Source organism: Amblyomma maculatum, chromosome 3 (assembly GCF_055883805.1).
Source record: "Amblyomma maculatum isolate TAMU_Amacu chromosome 3, ASM5588380v1, whole genome shotgun sequence".
Classification (NCBI taxonomy): Eukaryota; Metazoa; Arthropoda; class Arachnida; order Ixodida; family Ixodidae; genus Amblyomma; species Amblyomma maculatum.
Genome location: NC_139346.1, coordinates 130886599 through 130909607, shown reverse-complemented (window position 1 = coordinate 130909607; position 23009 = coordinate 130886599). Strand labels below are relative to the sequence as shown.

The window sequence follows — 23009 nt, the reverse complement described above, 5'->3', positions numbered from 1 at the left end:
GAACTGTGTGGTTATGTGGCTGATGACAGGGTCATGTGATCCTGCTGTGTGTGATGACATCATTTCTTGCAGATAATGACCATGAGGTCTCGAAGAAGTCTGGTTATAGCAGCTGATGCTATAAAACTAACGTTTGTCAGTTTACGGAGTCATTTCTTTTGCTTCTTTAATATTGCCGAATGATCTCTCTATGCATCGCGGTGACTTTTTATGGCAGTTGAGTGTAAGCCGCAGAGCTGAAATTATCCATTTCATTGTGCGCAGAAGAATGGTGTGACTTAAGATCCAGCGAAGGAGCAGTTTTTTCCATTTTTGTAAGGAGCATGCCAGGATTGCATGCAAGGAACCTTCCCCACTGTTTATTTATGCAGTTACTCTCTGGCCTTCATGTATCCATGTGTTGGCTCCACACTATTTTCATGGTCTCAGTTATACTTCTGTAGGCTCATTCCTGTCATATTATGTTATGTAAACTAAAGCACATGTTTCAGGCACATTAAAATGTATTTATACTTGCAAAAGAAGCAACCAATATTGACCCTTGCCGGAACTGTGCAAGAACTACCATAAAATGCTGACCTACCCTTTCAACACAGTAGGTTACTGCGTCCATTTCACATACTTGAGTTGATATCTTTGTGCAGATTTCTCGGCTGTGAGTGCCTATCTTGCATTTAAATTTGGGGTAACTGCACCTTTTATAGGCAAGATATAGTATTCAGGTCACGTTCACAAATATGGATGCTGTGCCTGAAGAGGTTAGGTCCTTGTCTATAGATAACAATTTCTTGTTAACTCGTAGTTTACTGAAAAAAAAAGTTGTTTAACCCTTTCGCTGTCACGAACCTACCGGTACGTTTTCGCGCTTCCCCCCCACAGTGTCACCGACGTATCGGTACGTTCTATATCCTGCGCTCAAAACTTTGTGCTTGAGCGCGAAGCTCGCGCCCTTGGACAGGCTGAGCAATCTGTAATATCATTCTACAAGTTCGTATTTACGCCCCACGTTGTGTTGGTACATATATATTCTGAAGAGCATGGATTGACTGCGCCCACCCCCGCCACTTTCGTTGTTGGGGGGCGCGCTCGCTTTGCGCGCGCGTTTCACGGCACGTGCGTGTGGTTATGGGTTCAAGGGTTGTTCTGCCATCTGCCACAGATTTGCAGGTCTTTATTTTGATTCTGTTAGTGTGCCTACTACGCCGCATCACGTTCAGGGGCTCGTGTCTTTCGGGCACGTGTCTGTTGGCAAGTCAGGCTGGTTGTTGACCTGTTGTAAGTTCTGTTAGCATGAGTTGAAAAAATTTACTTATTGCACTTTTCATGCACTTCGACCAGTGCCTTCTTTGTAATCTGTCTTCCTGTTCTGAGGTGTGCGCATTGCCTCGAGGTAACAGATGGCATTCATTACCATCCTCATACACCAAATGCTCTGAGCGCTTCTCAAGTTTACGTCTCATTGATGAGAATGAAGAACACGAATATCACAACTAAGTGAAGGCATAAAATGTGTAGGCATGGCCAGCATCAATTTTTTTTACAGTTTGTTGTGCACTAAGAACGTGATCCCAGAGCAAATGTGCCAACATTCTTTGCACGCGAACAGTCATTTCGCCCGCGAAGGGCGTGCAGGGTCAGAGTGCCATGATTTCATCAGAATGACAGACAGGAAACACCCCCCGTACGCTGGCTGTAAAGAGTGCTTCGCCGCCGCCGCTCAAGCACGGTCATGGTTATACTTGGCTGTCATGTGTTGCTGAGCCTGCTTTGCATCATTTATTTCCTGTTTGGTTTTACTGCGGCAAATATTGTTTGATGGTCAGTGAAGTAATTTGCCGTTGTTTCAACCCTGGCAACAGAGCAACTTGAGTTAAATGACTCTCTCTGCAGGTCTATACTAGCTGTGTTCAGTATAGTCGTGTTCTCTGTACTGTTGTCACTGGTCAATGGTGCGCTGTACCAAAGCGCTCAATTCTGAGCGCCTCTGCACCACCATCTGCAATTGATTTTGATGCGGTCGTCGTGCCACTGTTGTGCTGCAAAACATTGGGGCACTCACCGAGGAGGAGGTGCAAAAAAGTCATGCACGTGTTGATGGAATTAGATGACGCGCACTGCCGATGAGATGCTTGTAAACATTGATGGTCAACTTAAGGACAATTTCCCCGTCGTCGACGGATTCATTGTCCATGAAAATAGAGGAGTTTTTCCAAGATCTCTCATGACAACCTGAATAGCCTCCTGAATTCAAAGCTAACAACAGCGTTTTCGTTGTAGTACTTAAATTGGGGTCTGTCTGAACCACTTGGGCTTGGAACCATGGTGGAATAACTGTGTTGCCGTGAAGGAAGCACGACCTCGTGTTCCTCATCCTTACGATTGGAGGACTCCAGGAATTTCATATAAATGATGTCAACAATGTTGTCCTTGAACTCGCAAGGCACGAAAGTAGGTGCGCCACAAGAATTTATAGCTTAAGGCCAACGGGAACCAGCAAGCAGGCGACAAGGCTCGATTGAAAAGTGCCGCACCAGTAATGTGTGGCACTGCAGACATGCTGCACCTGAACCACAGGAACCTCACTGGCACTGGCAGAACTTTTCACAGTTGATGCTGAGAGTCACTTCTGAATCGAACGAACCCACTGGTTCCCCGTTGAGTAGTAGCAATATCCGAGTCTGACTAAGTCCAGGTCGAACATGTCTTTCATCCTCTGTTTAAACCTAAGTCCCTTCCTGTTGAAATTGTCAAGTACTATCCACAGTTGTTGATCACTAGCATACACTGGAACGCTTTTTGCAATGACACTGATACACATTGAAGCACCGGTTCGAGGACATGGCTCCTCTCTGGCTGTCTGCGATTGTGAAGCAAATGCCTCGTGCCTTTATTTAGTTAAGCAGCGAAACATGTGGTTCCGTGTAGATGTGAGGTGAGCGAGCGCCGCCGGCTCTTCGCGTCGTAGTTGCAATGGTGAGTCATGTGGCTGATGCACCTCTACTCCAGCACTTGAAGGTTAAATTTACCATGTCAGTGACCTTTGGCTCAACAAGGCTAGTAAATATGTTTGCCACATCTCGTTACACTAAACTTCCTTGGATGGTGCTATACTCTCGGACAACTTTTTGTGGCTATGCAGCCAAAGCTACAGAGTCGAGACGCATCAGCTAAGGGCGCAGCAGAATATAGTCCCTTCATAAATTTCGCAGATTGAGCTCAGATTACCCCATTACGGAAATGTTCATGTTATTATTCCATCAATGTTTTACTACAATGTACAGTGTTAATGCAGTGCATTTTAAGATTAGTACACTACGCGGAGCAAACAGGATGGCTGTGCTATCTGTCGGGGTTCCCGAAAAGCTTACGTCTGCTTCTTCTGCTGCGCATACCCGCTGGTTTCTGCACACTTTTGCAATGCGCTTGTTTCAATAGCGTACGAGCATGGAACATTCATTAACCTCGAAATTATGTTCACTTGGGCCCTCAGTAGTAGGTTTGTTCGATTCAGCTGCACTCTTTGCACCAGTTCCATAAAGTTCTGAGGCAGTGCCGCAAGCGTACAACATCTGTTTCAGCAGTTCAGGTGCAGCATTGGCACCAGCTACTTACAAACGAATGGTAGAGTGCAGGCCTGGCCGTCTGCTAGCCTTGACGTCGCCAACAAGCTGCGGCCGGCTGTGTGCAACATCGCGTCAGCCGGCGCCAACGTTCCGGTTAACTTGATGAATGTTCAAATAACATGACAACGAAGTTTTGACATTGTTCAGCTGCGATGCTTTTGGTCTGTGCTTTGTAATAAACGACACTTGTCAACGAGAACACGATCGAGGTCTCCAAGGTATCTGCTACACATACTCAAGAAGTAGACACACGCATGCGGTGTGATGCATGATTATATATTTCAATCATGACCATGTGCGCTTCGATCGCCGGCTGCCGCAAAAGGTGCATATATATGCATTTGCACAAGACGTACTTAATGCGATGTGGAATACTTGAAAATCTTCATGTTTGGGATGATTAGCACCGTTGATCGAGCGGCATATACACAGGCGATAGAATTCATTCATTCATGAATATGCGATGCATATATGTACAAAAGCCGACCGCATGTGGTCTGCTATCTGTGAATTATATTGCCACTCACATCAACTGGCGCCAACATGTCGAATAAGATCAATTGTCAAACATCACATCGCAATGAAGCATTGATACAAACCAGCCTTGATCGATGTATGTGTATGCGCACCATGCGGCAGCTGGTACGAAGCGCAAACAAACTTAGATCACGATTGAAGTCAGCATGAACCATAACGCATGCACGTGCTTACTTGATAGACATGGTTTGAAGTATGCGTCGTTTCTTTGGCAAATACAGGCACCGTTCTCGTCGGCGAGTGGAATAAGGGTCACTTCACTGTTTATCACAACACACAAGCCAGCGTCGCGCAAGCTGTCTGCTTTCATGCGGCGGCTGCAGCTGGACCATTTCGGCACTGACCGCTGAGGAGGTGCACAATTTTGCTGAAATTTTTGTGAACTCGACCTGCACGACGTCTGCACTTTTTGAAACGAACGGTGTGGCGCAGAGGGTGCCATCTTGCATCGCTGAAACGAATGGTGAAGTGCAGCACCACGTGAACCAGTTCACATAGTGCAGGTGAAACGAATGGACCCAGTGTAAATAAACACATTTCTGTTTCGTTGCCGGCTAGAAACCTATTAGTTAAAGTATAGGCGTAACTGATGCCCAATATACCAGAGCTACAAGGTGTAGTAACACCGTGAGTAGGCTCCATCCCCGTAGCCTTGGCTGCATAGCCAGAAAAAGTTAGTTCTCCACGAGTATAGCTACATCATTGGTGAAGTGAAGCAACTGCGTGGCGAGAAACGCTTGTACATACGAGACAGCTGTCCTGTCACTGCTCTTGGCGAAGTAACGCAGTCATGAATGCCTCCCCCTACCCCTCCCCATACCTTTCTTTATATTGCCACGAAATATCACCAAGCATAGGAAGTAACTTTATGAGCGCTTGTTGCTTTATGCTGAGTGCTTCTTTTTTTCTGGGCAGGTGGAACTGTGCCGCATGCCTGGCCTGGCTGTGCTGCTGACCTTGGATCACTGCCGCAGCACAGAGCAGCAGAATGAGTCCAACTCCGCCGGAGATCTGGTGGCCTTTGTGAGTGGCCTGCTACTGGGCAGTGATGACAAGGTCCGCACCTGGTTTGCCCAGTATGTGCGCAGCTGCCAGAAGGTAAGGGGAGGTGAAAGCAAAGTGAAGACTCACTGTTGACCATTTAGAAACTAGCAACATCTTGTGTAATGTTCAACATGGTTTTAGACGGGGCTTTAACACAACTGTCCGAATTTATACATGATATTTCTTCTAACTTAGATTGTGGTAATCAAATTGATGCAATATTTATTGACTTCTCTAAGGGTTTTGACACCGTTATTCATTCTAAACTCCTGTTCAAGTTAAACCTGATGTTAAAGAATCCGTGTTTGGTTAATTGGATATCTGATTTTCTTTCAGCCCGCTCCCAGTACGTAGCATATAATTCAGGTGAATCATATGTGGCCCCGGTTTCTTCTGGTGTGCCACAAGGCTCCGTATTAGGGCCCTTACACTTTTTACTCTATATTAACGACCTCCCGAATAATATCACATCTAAGATTCGCATGTATGCCGATGATTGTGTTATTTATGACATCATTAATTGCCCTGAGGATCATTATCAACTGAACAGTTCATTAACTACATTTTCTGAATGGTGCAATAACTGGCAAATGAGTTAATTTTCGTAAATCTGTAGTCATATTTTTTAACAGCTCCTCCCCTTCTTTTTTTGCTTACTCATCTAATAGCATGTCACTGGAAAGGATATTTAATTATAAATATTTGAGAGTTATTTTCAGTACTAATTTATCTTGGTCCAAGCATATTGATTAGATTTGTAACAAGGCCCTCATGAAATTAGGATATTTAAGACATACTCTTGCTCAAGTTCCAAGTGATGTGAAGTTACTAATACATAAAACATTAATCCATCCCGTATTAGACTATGCATGCGTTGAATGGAACCCTCACAAACTAACTGATATTACCAAGATCGAAAGAGTTCAAAAGAAAGCCATTCGTTTCATTTGTCACCAGTGTCATCGTGATTTTTCGCCTACTTCTGCCCTCCTTTCTTTACAGCTTACAATACTATATCAAGTCGCCGGCATTTGGAATCGTTGAAATTCTTGTATTGCATCACTCATGCTCATTATCGACTTTCATCTAACAGTTACATTACTCCAGCTTGGCCTACTACCTCCAGATACTACCATGAGCTTAATATTGTCCCCTACGTTGCTTGACATTATCCATTTAAAAACTGCTTCTTCCCTCGTGTCATCGCAGCTTGGAATAAGCATCCTGGCTCACCTCGCTCTCTTCCTTCACAAAACTTTACTGACGCCGTTGCACACTGACCATCACACAGTCAAGTAACCTCTAGCCGTTATTAGTGCTATTGGTTTGTTTAAACTTTGTCTTGTTACTGCTCTAGTGACTGTATTGTATAATTATTTTATTGTATCATGTTCACCTCCCACTCCTGCTATAGCTACAGGTGGAGCTGGAGTATGTAAAAATAAATAAATAAATAAAATAGTGAGAGTATCTCTAAAATAAAGCGATTCTGTTGAGAAGACAGGGAGCAGTTACCAGTTTGATGAAAATTTTGTAAAAGGTAAAGGACGCATGTTTTCTTCCCAACTAAGCAGTTGCATGTAACAAACTCATGTTTCCAGAAAATGAAACAGGAGGCAGTGTTTTTTTCCTGCTATCATTAAAATGCCCCTCTCTCTCTTAATCTAAAATGTGCTGTGATGCATCATTTTTACTATTGACTGTTCTTGTGTGTTAGTAGTATTGCGTAAAAAAAAAAAAGTAATGAAGGCACCATATAATTAGTGTCTTCCTGTTGCTTTGTATTAGAACCATGAAGCAGTGACCTTGGAAACAGTCTTCAGCACTATGGTCCTGCCTTATGTTAGATTGGAAAATCTCTTTTGTATTTTAGTTGATTTTATGTTTTCAAGAGAACTTGTAGCCACCATCATCACTGTGTGCATGAGTGTGGGATCAGTTTAAGGACTGTTCCGTTGTTAATCCAAATGGGACACCTTCATTGCCACAAGGATGCTGTGCAGCATCAGCTGTAACACTGCCCTTCTGCTTCTGCCTGTGCCCTACAGAAGGGAGAGTCGGGCAAGGGCAGCACCCTGCAAGCCCTGCGCAAGGAGCTGCTGTCACGGCTCCAGGGGCTGCTGCTGTCCAGTCTGGAACAGCATGACCTGCCTGACTGCCGGGTGGTGCAGGCCAATGCCTTGCTGCGGCTCTTCTGTGCCCTCCGGGGCATCGCAGCCCTCAAGTGAGCCCCTTCCCTCCACGTTTCTTCCATGGGCCTTAGGTTGTAGTATTCGAATGTGTATGTTACCAACAGGTCCTGTGGTAAAGCTCCATCTAGAAACAAACCAGTGGTGTCATGCCTCTAGATTTGCAGCTTTCTAAAGTAACTCTGCATAATTACCGCCAATGTGCTCATGTCACCTGGAGGCACAGTAGCAATTGGTTGTTATAGGGATAGTATATCTAAAAACACTGGCCACAACCATCCACGCCACTGCTTCCGGAGCAATGTCGATAGGTGTGAAAGCCGTTAACGCTTGATGACTGCCTGGCTACTATGTACCTCTCTGCACCACTGTGATTTTCGTAGCGCTGTCAGTAAGTACAAGATAAAAGCATTACAGAGAGATAAAAGTGCAAACCTTAGCACAAATGCTTGCTGCGTGACCACCATGCCTGTCTGTGCCTGAGGACAATAGCATTACCACACTTCGCGCCCTCTGTAATTTCATTGTAATGGCTTCCACTTATCTTGGCTTCATGTCAGGGGCAAACGCTGCATAATTTTGTGTGTCTTTACATGAGCTATCGCGCTCTCCTAGGGTCACACATAGCTTTCTCAGCCTGCAACATTCATGCAAGGTCTGTGTCATAGACATGCAGGCCTGTAATACTCAAGCCCTTCCTCATCAAGTAAGTCAGTTGGGGGTTAGTGCCTATCCATTAATGTCTACACCCATTCTGGTTTAAATCTTGGTGTATCAGCTGACCATGTGCGTGGTGCAGGTTCACTGAAGACGAGATAGTGGTGCTGATGCAGTTGCTCACGTCTCACCCCCCGCCAAGTGCAGCAGGCATTCGCTTTGTCTCCTTGGGGCTCTGCATGCTGCTGGCATGCCCATCCCTGGTCTCCAGCCAAGAGCACGAGCGCCAGGCCACCCAGTGGATCCGCTGGCTCATGAAGGAAGAGAGCTACTTCGGCAGGTGAGGTCAACCACTGTGTAACAAGCATGGCTCTCTCGACTCAGTGGAGTAGACTGCGTATACTTCGAGTAGCGCAATGCTAGTTGTGCACTGGGGTCATCTGGCAGCAGGTGAAAAACCTTTCTGCACGTTTGCTATAGCACCAGTCCTTGCGATGAGGTTGTTTGGTGGAGCACATGAAGAAACAAAAGAACACACCTAACGGACCCATTTTTTCTACCTCTCTTGCATCAAGGCAAGGAGTTTATCATATTTACTTCCATAATGGATACACTTCCTACATGATAGCCTTAAAGGTCCTGTTCTCCAAAAAAATCGAGCATTGGCATTGTGAGCGAAAAGTCATGAAGATGCTTCTGGCAGGTGGTATTTTACAAGTGACATGGTCTAGCAGTGATTGGTCAGCAGGTTGTGTGAAGTCATGAGACTACATGGCATGGCTGAGTTGGCAGGAACTGCCAACTTGGGTTCCTCCTTTGAGATGGTAGGGCGAGATGGGAATCAAACTTTCTGGAACCCTTCGATCCCGAGTACTGCACCCTATACTCTTAGGCCACGCAAGCAGGTTTGTACGGCTTCACTAGAGCTGGGCTTTATATCTTTGTTGACTGGTCCTTCATATAATGTGATAGGCTATAACAGTAGGCTGTTGAGTATTTTGTGAGATAATAGACACCCAAATTAAAGGAATAGTGATAAAATGGGCAGCAAAGAGCACGTGCGTGAACAAGGATCTGCTGATGGGACCTAATTACGCTATTGCATCGTACCCTTAAAGGTCTTCCCAATTTTTGTTTCTTTAAAAAAGTGCCTCAAAGTGTGAGGGCTACATTTATTACGTGGAGTGAAACATCTGACGAAATTAAAAGCAGTAAAAGCAGGACTAAAGGTAAGTTGTTGCAATAGACAAACACCTACAGTTAAACCTGGTTATGTATAACGCAATTATAAAATGTCTGCGATTTTTCGTTACTTCCAGGTTTTCGTTATGTGCAGTTTTCGCATGAAGATCCAAAAGGACAATGCAAAATGAAAACCAAATTAAGAACTGAATGCAAGGTAACCACCTTGAAAGTGTTTACACTAAATAAATTATTCGAGGTTATAGAAGCGATGAACCACTTTGCGATCGTACTGAGGGCGCGGCGCGTCTGTGGCAACAGCCTTCCCCTTTGCCGCGGCTCGCGCGCGTGTCCGAGGGAGCGGGAAAAGGGGTTGGAGAAGGAATCAGTCTGGGGAAGAGCGCGTGCGTTTGCGCCACCATTGAGCGAGGAGGTGCCTGCGTCTTCACGTATGTTCTTTCTCGCCCTCTACCATTGCCCCTGGGAAGCCGACTGTTCCTCACGTCCTGGCATGCTCCGCTGTTCTGCAAACAACCGCATGGCAGTAATGGACGGACACTGCTCACCCTATGTCTTTTTTTCTTTGTTCTGTTATTTTTGCTGCTTTTTAAGCATGGGTTATTGTAGTGTCACATCCCAAAAGCGAAAGAAGCAGTGACTGCTGCATCTGCCACATAGGTGTGGCGTCGGCGCTGAAACAAGGCGCGTTGTGTCGACTGCGGCCTCTTGTTGCTATAGTTAAAGGTTCCTCGCACTTCAGTTCGTGTTTATAATACTTGCGGGCTTCTGTCAAATTTCCAGTAGTTCAGCATTAGGTAAGAGACAGTCAGTGCCGCAAATTCGTTATATCAAGGTCAACTGCTGCGACACGTTCATTACAGAGTTTTTAAGTACGCATTTCAATTGGGGTGGCTTTGGGGAATTGAGAAACTTCGTAATATCGAGGAATTCGCTACATGGAGGTTCGTTATATAGAGGTTTAACTGTAATTCATTATAACTCACCTTCTAAGTGAAACCAAACTCACTCCTCATGTTTTGCATATTCAAGAGAATGGCCAATAATGTTTTGTATCTTAAACCTGAACCCACTCATGTGCCAGTTCGTAATCACATCCAAAAGGAGCACAACTGAAGTTCACTATATTATAGCTCACAGCTTTCAGCGCGAAGCTTAACAGCGACACATTACTATGGCAGATCGAAAGAGAGGAACCTTTTGTGGCCAGGTGGGATTTCTATGGGTTCATGGCCTCACAGATCATTCTTGTTGGCTCTTTTTGCCACGGGTTAAGATATAGAAGTTTTGACATTCTACACATGGCGTCAAAGCTCCCTGCTAGCATTCACTGTTATCATTAGCAGGCTGTGTGCTGTAAGTGCATTTATTATGCGAGGGAAGAATCAGTTGTACTTTTTGGCCAAGAAGGTAGGGAGTGCGTTCATGATGCGAGTATGTTCATTTCACAAGTATGATATACCTTGTGCTATTAGATGCCGCAAGTACCTCAAGTGACAATGCAAGGCAGTTGTCAGCAAACACCTGCATCATTGTAGAGTTTCCGCTTCTAGATGTAATTGCGTGCTCTCTTGTCTGTTCAAGTAATACTCTTGTTTGGGCGAGTTGGTTCATCTTTGTCGTTTATGTGCCTTTTTGTGTCCCGTTTTTTGCGCAAGTATACATAACCTTTCTCTTGTCTGTGTGGTAAGACGTCTGCAAGAAAAATTATTCATGTGAGCCATAGGTATTGCAACGACCTTCATCACTGTTTTGAGTCTTGCGGAGTGTAAGAATTTTGGGGTGAGGTCAAGGGGCCATGATATTGTGTAATTATAGCTGTAGTTTAGTGCAACTTTTTTATCAAGCAAGTAAGCTGGCAAGGTTGTATTGCTGTAAAATGTTGTTTGGTTATGTTTTTTATTGCTGATGGCACATGGCCTTATCACTTTGTGATGCAAGAGGGAGCCAGGCTTTTCAGGAATTGCTGTAGCCATGCCTAACAAACTCTTTCAACAATGTTCGACATGACCATTTATGCTTGATGATTTGAATGCTGCTGCTGTTTTCAGATTGGATGAGGCTGAGAGTGACCGGCATTCTTATCCTCAGAAATCACTGAGCACACTTGCTGCTGTTGCCACCACCAATTAGTTTTGTGGCCACAAGGTCACCAAACAAACTTCTGCACCAGCCTGGTCGTCTATTATCTTCCATCATGCCCACCATCGCAGGCACATAATGGCAACGTTGGACAAAATCATTTGACCTGATTAATGGGAGAGGCACAGTTGAAGGGTGCCATAAACGTTCCATTTTATAATGCTGAGGAACATGCTGTGACCTCGATTGGAAAGAGCTTTATTTGGTAAATTTCATAACTTAATGACCAAACCAAGTTTTTCTTGTGGATATACATTGAGTCAAGTGCATTCTTGAAGTAATAAAATAGTTTTTCCCTCTTATGGACTTAGTTACATCTAAATCTTATCCTACTCCTCACACGAAGGTGTGACGAAACCTGGAGGCTTATTTGACTAAGCAGAATGTTCATTTGGGCAAGTTGGTAGACGTTCATAATTGTAAAACAGCACGAACAATGGTAGACAAGAACGAGAAAGACACGGGACAGCGCTCGTCTCGTGTCTTTCTCGTTCTTGTCTACCATTGTTCGTGCTGTTTTATAAGGCTTATTTGAGACTTTGGTTGGACAAGTGCTTTGATACACATGCACCTGTCACATCAAATGAATGCCATGTGGCTTACAATCGTCATCTAACAAAATCTATAGCTTTGAAAACAACTGTGCCACAGTATTGCGTGGAACAACTGCACATGCTTAAAGCATTTGACTGCACACATCCATCAGTGAGACTATTTTTTACATGCATGGTTGATGTAAGTTTACATCCTTCTGCAGCCAGCAACTCGTGTTCACTGTGGAGCAGGTCCTCCTCAAAAAGTCTTGTATTTGCTGAATAGCGTTGTTCCAAATTGCCAAACTTGTGGCCCACCATGTAGCTGTTTATCGCTTCACCACATAGAACAGCCTCCTTGAATGCCTTGTGGCTTAGAATGTCAGTCATTACTCTGTTCATGCAGAACGCATTTTCAAATTTGTCCGTAAGAAAAAAAAAAATTGTTACCTCCCTCCAGGTTTGCAAGCATATTTTTTTCTGTGAGGGTTACGCAAATTTGTAAACTTAATGTTTCTGACACAGAGTGCCAAATTCGTTTGATTTGTTTCATGGTGTTTAACTTCCCAAAATGACTCAGGCAATGAGAGACTTTGAGTGAGGGGCTCGAGAAATTTGGACCATCTAGGTTTCATTAACGTGCATTGGCTAACACAGCAAACGGGCGCCTTGCTTTTAGCCTCCATCGAAAAGCGGCCGCTAAGGCTAGGGTTTGATCCCGCATCCTTGGGCACAGCTTTCGAGCACCCCAACTACTGTGCCCCAGAGTGCCAAATGCTTATTAAATGCGACATAGTTGTTTTTCGTTACTTCTGCGTAAAGAATGACAGCCTTCTTGAATGTTACCACAATTGAGTGCCAAATGCCTACTGGATACGGACCAGTTAAGGGCATCAAACTGAGTGCTGGTTGTGCTGTTTGTTGGTAAAATGAAGCCGGGAAACGTGGAACTGATGTAGGCTCTTCTACCATTTATCAATACTCCCCCGGAAAGGCCCCAATTGGAGTAACGGCTCTTCTATCAAATTTTGACATTCCCATGAGTGCCATGTGCACAGCAAAATTTTATAAAAAGGGAGCGAGGAGCTACAGGGAGAGCTGCAAAGCAAAAATAAAATTGTAACTGTGCGGCAGCACCCATGATATCTTGTTTATCTTGCTTTTTCATGCAGTTCTGTATTTTGGTTTTGATTGCAAATCGACTCCTCTACTTTGGATTTTCAAATTAAAAAAAAAAAAAATTGGGTTGGCTAGCAAGTCTAAACGCGGCACCATCCATTTTCTTCCCTTTGCATTAAATGCTCTGCCTTTGCTCATTTCGTCTTCTCAATCTCAGCCAAGATATCATTTACGCAGATTTGTTCCTTGACCGATCTGTCCCCTCAGAGTGGTATGTGTTTCCAAAGCAAACATGTAGCTTTCTTAGGTGTATATGCGCAAATTGGGTCTATTTGCGGTGCAGTTTTCTCTACAGCCTCCTGATGGAGCCAAGTGACCCTCTCCTCTTTTTACTTTTGCCTGCAGGACAAGTGGTGTGAGTGCTTCATTTGGGGAGATGCTGCTGCTGATAGCGATCCACTTCCACAGCAACCAGCTGACACCCATAGCTGACCTGGTATGCTCCACCTTGGGCATGAAGATTCCCATCCGGCCCAACAGCCTGTCCAAGATGAAGACTATATTTACCCAGGAGCTCTTCACAGACCAGGTGTGTTGGGCCGAGGAGATGAATGCATAATTAGCCGTGAAGTTTCAGATATGGTGCAAATTTCAATTCTAGCTTCTCACTTGAGCAGACATCGTATTGAGGCGGGATCAAGTGCTGGACGGTGGTGTGGTGTTCAGCCACCCTTTCATCTTTTACCGCTGCGCTTACGACATTGACAATGGCACAATCTTCTCTGTTACGATAGGGCATTCTGTGGTATACAGTAGAGAGCACCACCAGAAACTGCTCCTTGCATGTGCAGCATAACTGGAAATTAAGACGGTGGCAACGTTCAGGCGTCATGCCGCCAGGAATCGCTCTCTATGCATAGTGCGACTATTAATGACATAGTCAGCAATGTGTGAACAGCGGCAGCAGTTAGTGATCAAGGCTGCTGTCACAGCTGCATCCATAGTGCTGTGGGAGAGTGTTTCAGAACATCAGAAACTCTTTAGATTGTACGCAAAGCAGTCTGTCTGGGGAACTTTAAGGGTTGTTAACATCCTGAAATTCGTATCGACCAGTTTCATATCACCAAGTTATTACGCAAATTATTTTTTGAGCACCACTTATGTGAATTTATGCAATATTTCAAACTCTATTGCGGGAGTCACACCACTGCAACATGTGCAGTCCTGTCCATAATAATAGTACATGCCTTGGAGATAAAAACTTGTTATGCATTACCTTCGACCATTGGGAAGTGCATTAAACATTTAAACCTGGTTTTAACGAAATTGTAAAATTTTCGCAATTTTTCGTTACATCCAAGTTTCGTAATATGCAGTTTTTGTGAAAAGACTCGGAGAGACAGTGCAGAACAGGAACCAGATTAAGAATTGAATGTAAAGGAAACCACCTTGATATAAGCAGTGAAACGCTTCACGCGATCACACTGCAGGCGTGGCTGGTACGAGGCATCTACGAGAGGGACAGGTAGGGAGGGTGGAGGACGACTTGGGGTCTGTGGAAGAGCCCGTGCAGTTGCGGCACCATCGGGCAAGGAGGTGCCTGTCTTATTTGCGAGTGTTCCCTGTCGCCTGCCACTGTTTTCCCAGGAAACTGGCTCTCTTGTTTCGTGTCGCCGGCGCTCTCTGCTGTTCCCGCTACTACCGCTATCAGTGCTCGAGAGCTTGTGAGCAACCACATGTGGGGATGGGCGCACGCTGCTTGCTCTGTCTTTTTTCTTTGCCCCATTGTTTTCAGTGATTTCGAGCATAAACTACTTAAGTGCCACGCTCCAAAAGCGAAAGCAGCGGAGTCTGCTAAATTTGTTGTGTAGATGCACCATTGGCGTCGAAACACAGCGCGATGTATCAACTATGTTTACTTGTTGCAATCGTAGACATTCCTCTTACGTCACTTCATGTTATAAAGTCACGAAACTTGTAGGGTTTTGCCAAATTTCTAATAATTCAGCACTAGCCAAGATATAGTCGGCGCCTAAGTTTGTTATGTCGAGGTCAACTGGCTCGTTATGTTCGTTATTTGACGTTGCATGCAATTCAATCAGGGTGGAGTTGAAGAATTGAAAAACTTTGTAACATCGAGGAATTCGCTACATGGTGGTTCATTGCATAAAGGTTTAACAGTACATAGTATATTTGCACATGTTACTGGCGCACTTACTATATACCCAAGTAACCAACACGTTTTTTTCGGTGGAGTGTGTGAGAAAAAAGCACCAGAAGTGTGCTTTGTATTATTTTGGCCTCACCTGTTCATATTGACAACCGAAATTTTTCGCGCCTTGGCTCTACGAGTCCAGAGTTGGATATTTTAGACTAGGCTATTTCTTTTTATAGACAAAGTTTGGTTTTCTTGACTAAACCTAGATCAACAGCTGTCACAACTACCTGGCTTTTTGTCTCTGTGGAAGGCCTTATCTTGGATTTGAATCGAAGCAGTAAAGCTAAGAAAGTAAAGAATCACATTGAAAATGGAACAGCGGCAGCATTCGCTACAGCTTGCGCTGCCTATGGTACCCGGCTGGTGGAGGGGCTTGCTTCCGAAAAGTTTGCTTCCGAAAAGTTATCTCCTGATACCCTCAAATACTACCTAATGCGAATGCTTGCAAGCTGTTTAGGGGAAATGACAAAATTCGTGATTTTTCAAGCCAGTTTTCAACTTTATAAAACAGAGTTGTTGGTTTTTTTTTTTTTTTTTTTTAGTTCAAGACTTTTTCAAACTGTTTGATTATTCAGACCACTTTCCAGGTCTTGTTAAGTTTTAAAAATTGTGTTGACAACTGTTAGTGGCACAGAGCTGGCAGCTTTTTGCTGTTTTGCAACGTAACGAAGAGGAATGTTTCCCCACGTTACGGCTGCTCCCACGAGCAATGGAATATGGTGGTCTCAACAGCGAATCATATTTCATTGCCTTGTTTTGTTCGGGCTGCTTTCTCTGGGAATTTGCATGCACGTTTGTCTGCTTACTTTTGTGCTAACACATTGTTTGGCTTTATCTCTGTCATTCTCAGGTGGTCACGGCACATGCGGTCAAAGTAGCAGTGACACCTAACCTGAATGCCAACACAGCGGGCTTTCTTCCTGTGCACTGCATCTACCAGCTACTCAAGAGCAGAGCATTCACAAAGCACAAGGCAAGTTCTTTCGTTCATTCCTTATGATTATCAGCTTTGCAACTACTTAAAAGAAGCGTGCTACTTTGATGAAACAGTAGATGAGTGCTTGAGGGACTGTAGCACATCATGAAAGATGTATGGGTGGCTAGGACCAGTAATGAAGAGGGTAGCGAAACGGAATGTTGAGCCAGGGAGTAGAATACACCTGAGGTGCATTCCTCACTGCATGAAGCATGGGGTTGCTGAGTGAGGTACATTTTGTATTACTTTTTAAAAAGTGGGGTTGTACTGCTTAGTTTCATCAAAGCAGTTTTTCTGTACATAATGCACAGGGAGGCATTTCTGTGTGTTTGAATTTAGCGTTAGCTGGATTTAAAAGGTAACCAAATGTTGACCCCCTGACAGTGCCACCTGTTCATCATTGTGGTAACACAGGTGCGCATCAAGGACTGGGTGTTCAAGCAAATCTGTGCCAGCACAGCCCCGCTGCACCCCATCCTGCCGGCACTAGTGGAGGTGTACGTCAACTCGGTCATTGTGCCCAGCTGCAAGAGCTCCGCCCAGGAGACCACCAATGAGCCGCTCTCCGAGGAGGAGATAGCCTCCATGTTTGGCACCGCTCTGCAAGACGGTACTGCTCCATGTGATGGTGGCAGACTAGGTGGAAATTGCTCAGCAATGAAGGAGGGGGTCTATCTGTCCCGCTTACTGCACAGATCGCATTACTTGGGGCACTCGCAGTGCTTTAGGGCAAGGTCTAAAGCTGGCTCTGCTTTATGATTTCAGTGGGAGTGCGGTGATAGCAATCAGGATCAATTGAGACGAGCAGGAAATGCAGTCAACCATGGTGAAAGCAGGAGCTGTGCTTTTAACTGTCAGATCAGTCTGTGATGGTGTTCCTTGTTATATTGTGCCTTCAGTATAGACCGCCATAATGAGATACTTTACATAAAATATAGGCTCATTATTCTGGTGATGTGAAATGGTGTCTCTTGTAATAAAAGTTTAGAATCCAAATTTTCAAACCCCTCGGATCAATTATCCGTGCTAATTATATTTTTGTACACTTTAGGGTTACGAGCTAACAAAACGATTGATTAGGTCCCACTGCCCGTGACATTTACTTTTGTACACATTTTACTAAATTACCTTTATTTAGACTTATATGGGGCTGAATCTTGGTGCCTAATCTTAGTGGCTTCATTCCAGGTTCGAGCTCTAAAGAGGATGCCAGTGACATGACTGTGCCTCAGTTGCTGTTGCTGTACTACCTGCTTCTGTACGAAGATACTCGTTTGAACAACATGAAAGCCATCGTTTCTTCTGGCCGTAAGGTGTGTTTTGTGCCCATGCAGAGACTTGAACTTAAAATGAATCGAAAGAGCTGCATGAGCAGACTGCATTTCGAAATGCCTGCCCTGTAGTCGTGCACATATACAGTCGAACCCGGATATATCGAACTCGAAGGGGATCGCGAAATAGTTAGATATATCGATAATTCGATATACCGAAATCGGCTTGTGACGGCACTTACGGTGCGAAAAAACGATACCGTATTTGTCGCGTAATCAACCCACTCGCATAATGAACCCACCCTCCACTTTTGCACCCCAGAATTTGGAAAAGAAAAAAGAAGCGTTAAGGCCAGCTCGCTCACATGCAAGCGATTGAGCGATCTCAGCGACGAGCGGCAGCGACAGAGCGAAAGATTTCAAACTTGTTGGAACTGCGTCCCTCTTGTCGCTCAAGCCACAGCGGCAGCTCAAAACAAATCGCGAGCGTTTTCGCTTGCATGCGTCACTCCTTGCATGCATGCGTTTTCGCGCGTCATTCCGTTTCGGTCGTCTCATCCACAGCTCATTTCTTGGCAGCGTGCCAAGATGGGCAGTGATAACGTCGGGCGTGTTTATCTTTTGATAGCTCCTGCTGGGGTGGCGGGGAGCGTACTTGGCAGAGTGCCCGTGATGGCGTGATTACACAAGCCTGGTTCGATTTATCACGCCCCGCTTGGGGCGGCCGTCATGATCGCAGCAGCTGACTGTGTGCTTTCATAGACTCATACATGCAAAGATAAACGACTCCCGCAAAAAAAAAACAAAACAAAAAAAAAAAAACAAAAAACAAACAAACAAAAAAAAACAAAAACAAAACAAAACAAAAAAAAAAACTTGCTGCTTTTAAACAACCGCAGCCGCCATATCTTACGCTACGCCGCACGTACAGCACAACGATAAGAATGGATGACTCGCAAAAAAAAAAAAAAAAAGAAAGAGAGAGAGAGAGAAAAAGCTGCTGCTTCTTAACGTCGCAGGCGCCATAGCCACGTCAGCACGTCAGCCGCAGCCGCTGCGCAAGAGGGTTCGCAACACACGCTGGAGAGAAAGGGAGAGAGTAAAATTTAATTGGTTAATGGAATTGTGGGGAAAGCGTCGGAGGTCTGTCTGAAAATGGGCTGAGCTGGCTTGGCGCATGCATGGGCGTGCTGAAGGAGACAGATAGCTCGGCCAAAAGAATGGGCACACCCACACATATGGCTTGCAAACATCACGTGCTGGCCCGCGGGAAACGATAACGTGACTTGAAAATGTCACGCGGCAAACGGCCAAGGGTGATGCGATCGTCTTTGGGGAAGGCACACTTTCCAGTGCGTGGGGCGGAGTTCGATATATGGAATGACCGGTGAAATTGAGTTCGATATATGACCTGGCTTTCCTATACTTTTACATGGGATTTTCAAGGGGATATTCCGTGAGTTCGATATAACCAAAATTCGATATATCCGGGTTCGATATAACCGGGTTCGACTGTATTCATAAAACTGTTTTTGTGACTGTTTGTACCAACTGTACAAAACCCGAATCTTTGCAAAGTACACACGGATAGCTGAAAGAGATGAGGTCGTCACTCTTTTTGTCAAATGCGGTTTCATCCATACACCACTTATTGTGTGTGATGTTTGCTTGAAGATAATAGTTGTTTGCTTGAGCAACATGTAGGGCCTCACAAAACGAGATCAGAAGCACACTTTGGAAAACGAGGAAGAAGTTGCTGCCTTTCTGTTTCCTTTTATTGTCTTTACTCCATCCCGTCACTTTGGCATGCAGGTGAAGCGGTATGGAGCCGACTTGCTTTCCCAGCTGCCCATTCGGTACTTGGTCATGCGGGCACAGCGGGAAGAACGCTATGCTGGTCTCTTTCCACCTCTGCTGCGCCTGCTGGCATCGCACCACCCACACCTCTGCATGGTGGACGACTGGCTGCATGGTGAAGGGGCTGCTGCAGTCACCGCCTTGCCCCATCGCCGCTTTGGGCCCCGCTTGGGACCACGGGCGCCCTGCACCGTGCCAAGCCTTGGGCAGGGTCAGTCATGCATGGAAGCTCTCTCTAATATATATATGCACCGTATAAACGCGTGTAAGGGCCGCACTTTTTTCTCCAGATTCGAGGGCCAATTTTCGGGGTGCGACTCATACACGCGACATACGAAAATTTTTTGTTTCAAGTAAAAACAGACTAACCAGTGAATATGGGGCGTTTATTTACCATTCAGTTGCCACTCGCAGAGTTTTCCGACTCCGAGCTCCACTACTTTCAGTTTAATGCCTGCCGTGTATAGCTACCAATGTGTTTGTCCATCGTGCTAAAATGACGATGCTCGACGACAATTTACGAAAAATTAAGCAGAGAGCACACAAGCGCCGCAACTATGGCGTGCGACCACGCCAGCCATGCCACTACTCGCATGCCTTTGGCAGTCGCCTATCAAAGCCAGCCTTCTAGAACACTGTAGCAGGGCATAGAGTTTAGCCGGGGCAGGTGATGTCGATGTCAATATGGATTGCAGAAGCTCGCGGCAGGGAGATAATATGGTAATGATGATGACCCGTGACTTGAGAGTTGACAGCCAAAGAAATCCATGGCCTCAAAGATCACCCACCCCGGCGCGCGTGTTTGTGCGCGCGGAGGTGATCTCGGAAGCCATGAGGAATCATTCACATCTCCGAATCGCTGACAGTGCCGCTTCAGCAGTGGCGGCAGCGGTGCGATCGAATGTTGCTTTTGCTTTTTTGGTTTTTGCGTCTTTTGCATTTTAGTGTTAGCAGTGACGTCGCGGCGTGGCCATTGTAGCATTCGATGGAGGCTGCGTCGCTCATCGTGTCGAGTGTGGTGCGCGGGTGTGCGTTGTGCTGTGATGGCGGTGAACGTGAAAAAAAGAGCAGCAGTGACGTTAAAGACCAAGCTAAAGATAAAATCAGGGCCTTCAAGGCAGTTTACAAGAGGAGACTGATTGACACTCTTCTCGTGAGGCTTCGTATGAAGCAGGACTTGAAGATCGACTTGCTGGAAGCGTTAAAGCGGCATGGGATAGCGTGAAAGGCGAAACAATTGCCAACTGCTTTCACGCACGCAGGTTTTGTTCCAGCAGAGGCCCATGCATCAAGTGATGACGGGGACGATACTGACAAAGCAGAAGCAGAGCTCCGCCAGTTCGATGAGGCCTGGAACGATTTTTCGCATTTTGTTGGTGACGTGCCCGCAACAATGACTCTAGAGGACTTCGTAGGCAGCAGCGACATCGCGGTGACCACGGCTGTACTGACGGACGTCGAAATCGCTATGGAAGATTCTAAACATCCCGCAAACGAAGCCCAGGCGACCCTGCAGACGATGAGAACGTTTCGACTTCACAAGAAATGCTTGCTGCATTGGATTTACTGCGCCGCCACTGCAGTGCTATTAAGAGCAGCGGATTTGCCCCTGCTGAGTGTTTGCAAACTGTGGAACAGGAAGTGATACCGAACGCGATCAACACAAAAAAGCAGACCGCAATAACGCAGTTCTTTGCACGTAAATAAATGGATGTGACCCAAGTAGGCACCCTCCCAGTTGTTGTGCCTTCTCTGATTGAACTTTGCTGTTCTTGCATGTATTTTCTACGAAATTTTATATTACGAATTATGGATATAGCGAACTATTTTCCAATTTTTCAACTGTTTGTTATAACAAGGTTTCACTGTAATCGAAGAGTTTCATTGAACCTCGCATCTCCTGCATACGAAGTGGATTGCATTTTTCTTTATTGCCCTTTGAAATATTTTGATTAATACGGCTGCAGAGTTGTGTGCAGGTAATTAATGCTTGGAATTACTTGCATTTTTGCATAACTTTTTTAATTAATTGATTACTTTTTGAAATAGTAGCATTTCGGGTAATTTAGTTATGTTTTTTATGTAATTCATTACCAGTAACACATTACTTCTTTGCGAAAATGGCAACAGGGGCAAAGTGTCCATGACAATGGGATCATGCCAAATTGTTTGGCCGCACGACGGTTCGCATGACTGCCTAACCATGTACATTGTAGAAAGATGACGTCAGAATCTGCACCTAATGTTTCCAAGAAAACACGGACAATTTTTTCACCTTTTCAGTGGTCTTTTCACAGCACTAACAAAGAAGCACGGTGCTTCGTAGAGGACATTAAAAGTGGCATCAAAGTACTGCGGGTGTACAAAGTTTTCATACTACAGTTATGTATCGATACTGCAATATTTTACGAAATGTTATCATGGTGGGCACACAATATAAAAATACATGAATGTTGGATACCACAAAAGGGGGATATTTACCGTGAAAAACACATTTGCAAAAGTACAAACGGAAAACAGGAAGAAAATTGAAGGTAGTCATTAAAAATCTTTAGTGAATTTTTTCTATTGCGTCAAATTATTCCAGTCTGGAATCATTCTTAGAAAAAGGGGATACTAATATTTGTTCATTCATGAAATAGTGTTTCTGTAAAATCATGCCATTGTCTTCTGTTCTAACCGGAGAAGAACAACATGATATTGGATGTGTCAATATTCTTCTGACCTTCCATGAATTGAAAAAATAATTTTAGGCAACTGATGCAGTTTCTGTGCGGGACTGGAAGCCAACCACTTTACTTTAGTGGGCTACACAATGATAAGGTGACAAAAATGTTGCAAAATATCAACTTTGATAAAAAATCAAATCTAGAATTTGCAAGGACTTTTCAATCTCACCACAAAATAATTTTGCTGAAAACAGCCTCAAAGTGAGCCTAAAAATTGTTTTAGACCACTAGTAGCAAAAAACTGGCCAAAATGTCCGCTTCCGAGCTCAATAATTCTGCGCCCGCACTGCTAATCGCGAAAAAATTGGTACTACTGGAAAGCCTTTTTCACCACATTACTTCTCCCATCAGAACCGCATGTCTACGATAAAAAAATTAATTCACAAACGTCGATAATGTGATGGCCTCTTCAGAGCTACTGCTAGTTGCTGATTGGTTGCACTAGTCACGTGGTGCTCAGTTTGCCCTGTGAGTGGCTGCTGGAAAGCATGCCATTTCTTGTGTCGTCTGCTCCCGCCTCATTCGCGCATGTTTTCTCGACTGCTGGGTAGCTTGTGTGTCCGTGGCTGCTGCTCTGCATTTTTCATCAACTCCTCTGTTACATGAGGCTTCGTCTGCGTGCCAGCGATGGAGTGTCGCACGGTGCAGAAGTATATGATGAAATATTCGTGTGGGAAGCGCAAACGCATAACTCTTATTTGGGAAAAAGAAAAACAAAAAAGCGGTCAGTGCCAAATGAATTGGACGAAGCGAGGACCGGGTCACCATCAATGCTAAAAAGTATTGCGCACCGTGTGGTCCATCCAAAAGACAGTGAAACGGAAGCAACAAGGATATCGCACTCTGTTCCAATGTGGTACGGATCCAGTGAATGAAAGTCTACACTTGCACAGACAAGCTGCTGACTGGTGCAT

At 44.9% G+C, this 23009-nt stretch overlaps 1 protein-coding gene across 1 annotated transcript in view; it reads left to right on the top strand.

The window, feature by feature from the left end:
* The window catches only part of IntS2 (integrator complex subunit 2), an 80581-nt gene that overhangs the window by 9256 nt on the left and 48316 nt on the right, over window positions 1-23009 (top strand). Inside the window, exons 6-13 of the mRNA XM_084598048.1 lie at window positions 5076-5258; window positions 7253-7428; window positions 8193-8390; window positions 13450-13633; window positions 16113-16235; window positions 16653-16848; window positions 17427-17551; window positions 19322-19577. Coding sequence (XP_084454174.1) covers window positions 5076-5258; window positions 7253-7428; window positions 8193-8390; window positions 13450-13633; window positions 16113-16235; window positions 16653-16848; window positions 17427-17551; window positions 19322-19577 — 1441 coding nt within the window. The remainder of the gene's footprint in view (window positions 1-5075; window positions 5259-7252; window positions 7429-8192; window positions 8391-13449; window positions 13634-16112; window positions 16236-16652; window positions 16849-17426; window positions 17552-19321; window positions 19578-23009) is intronic.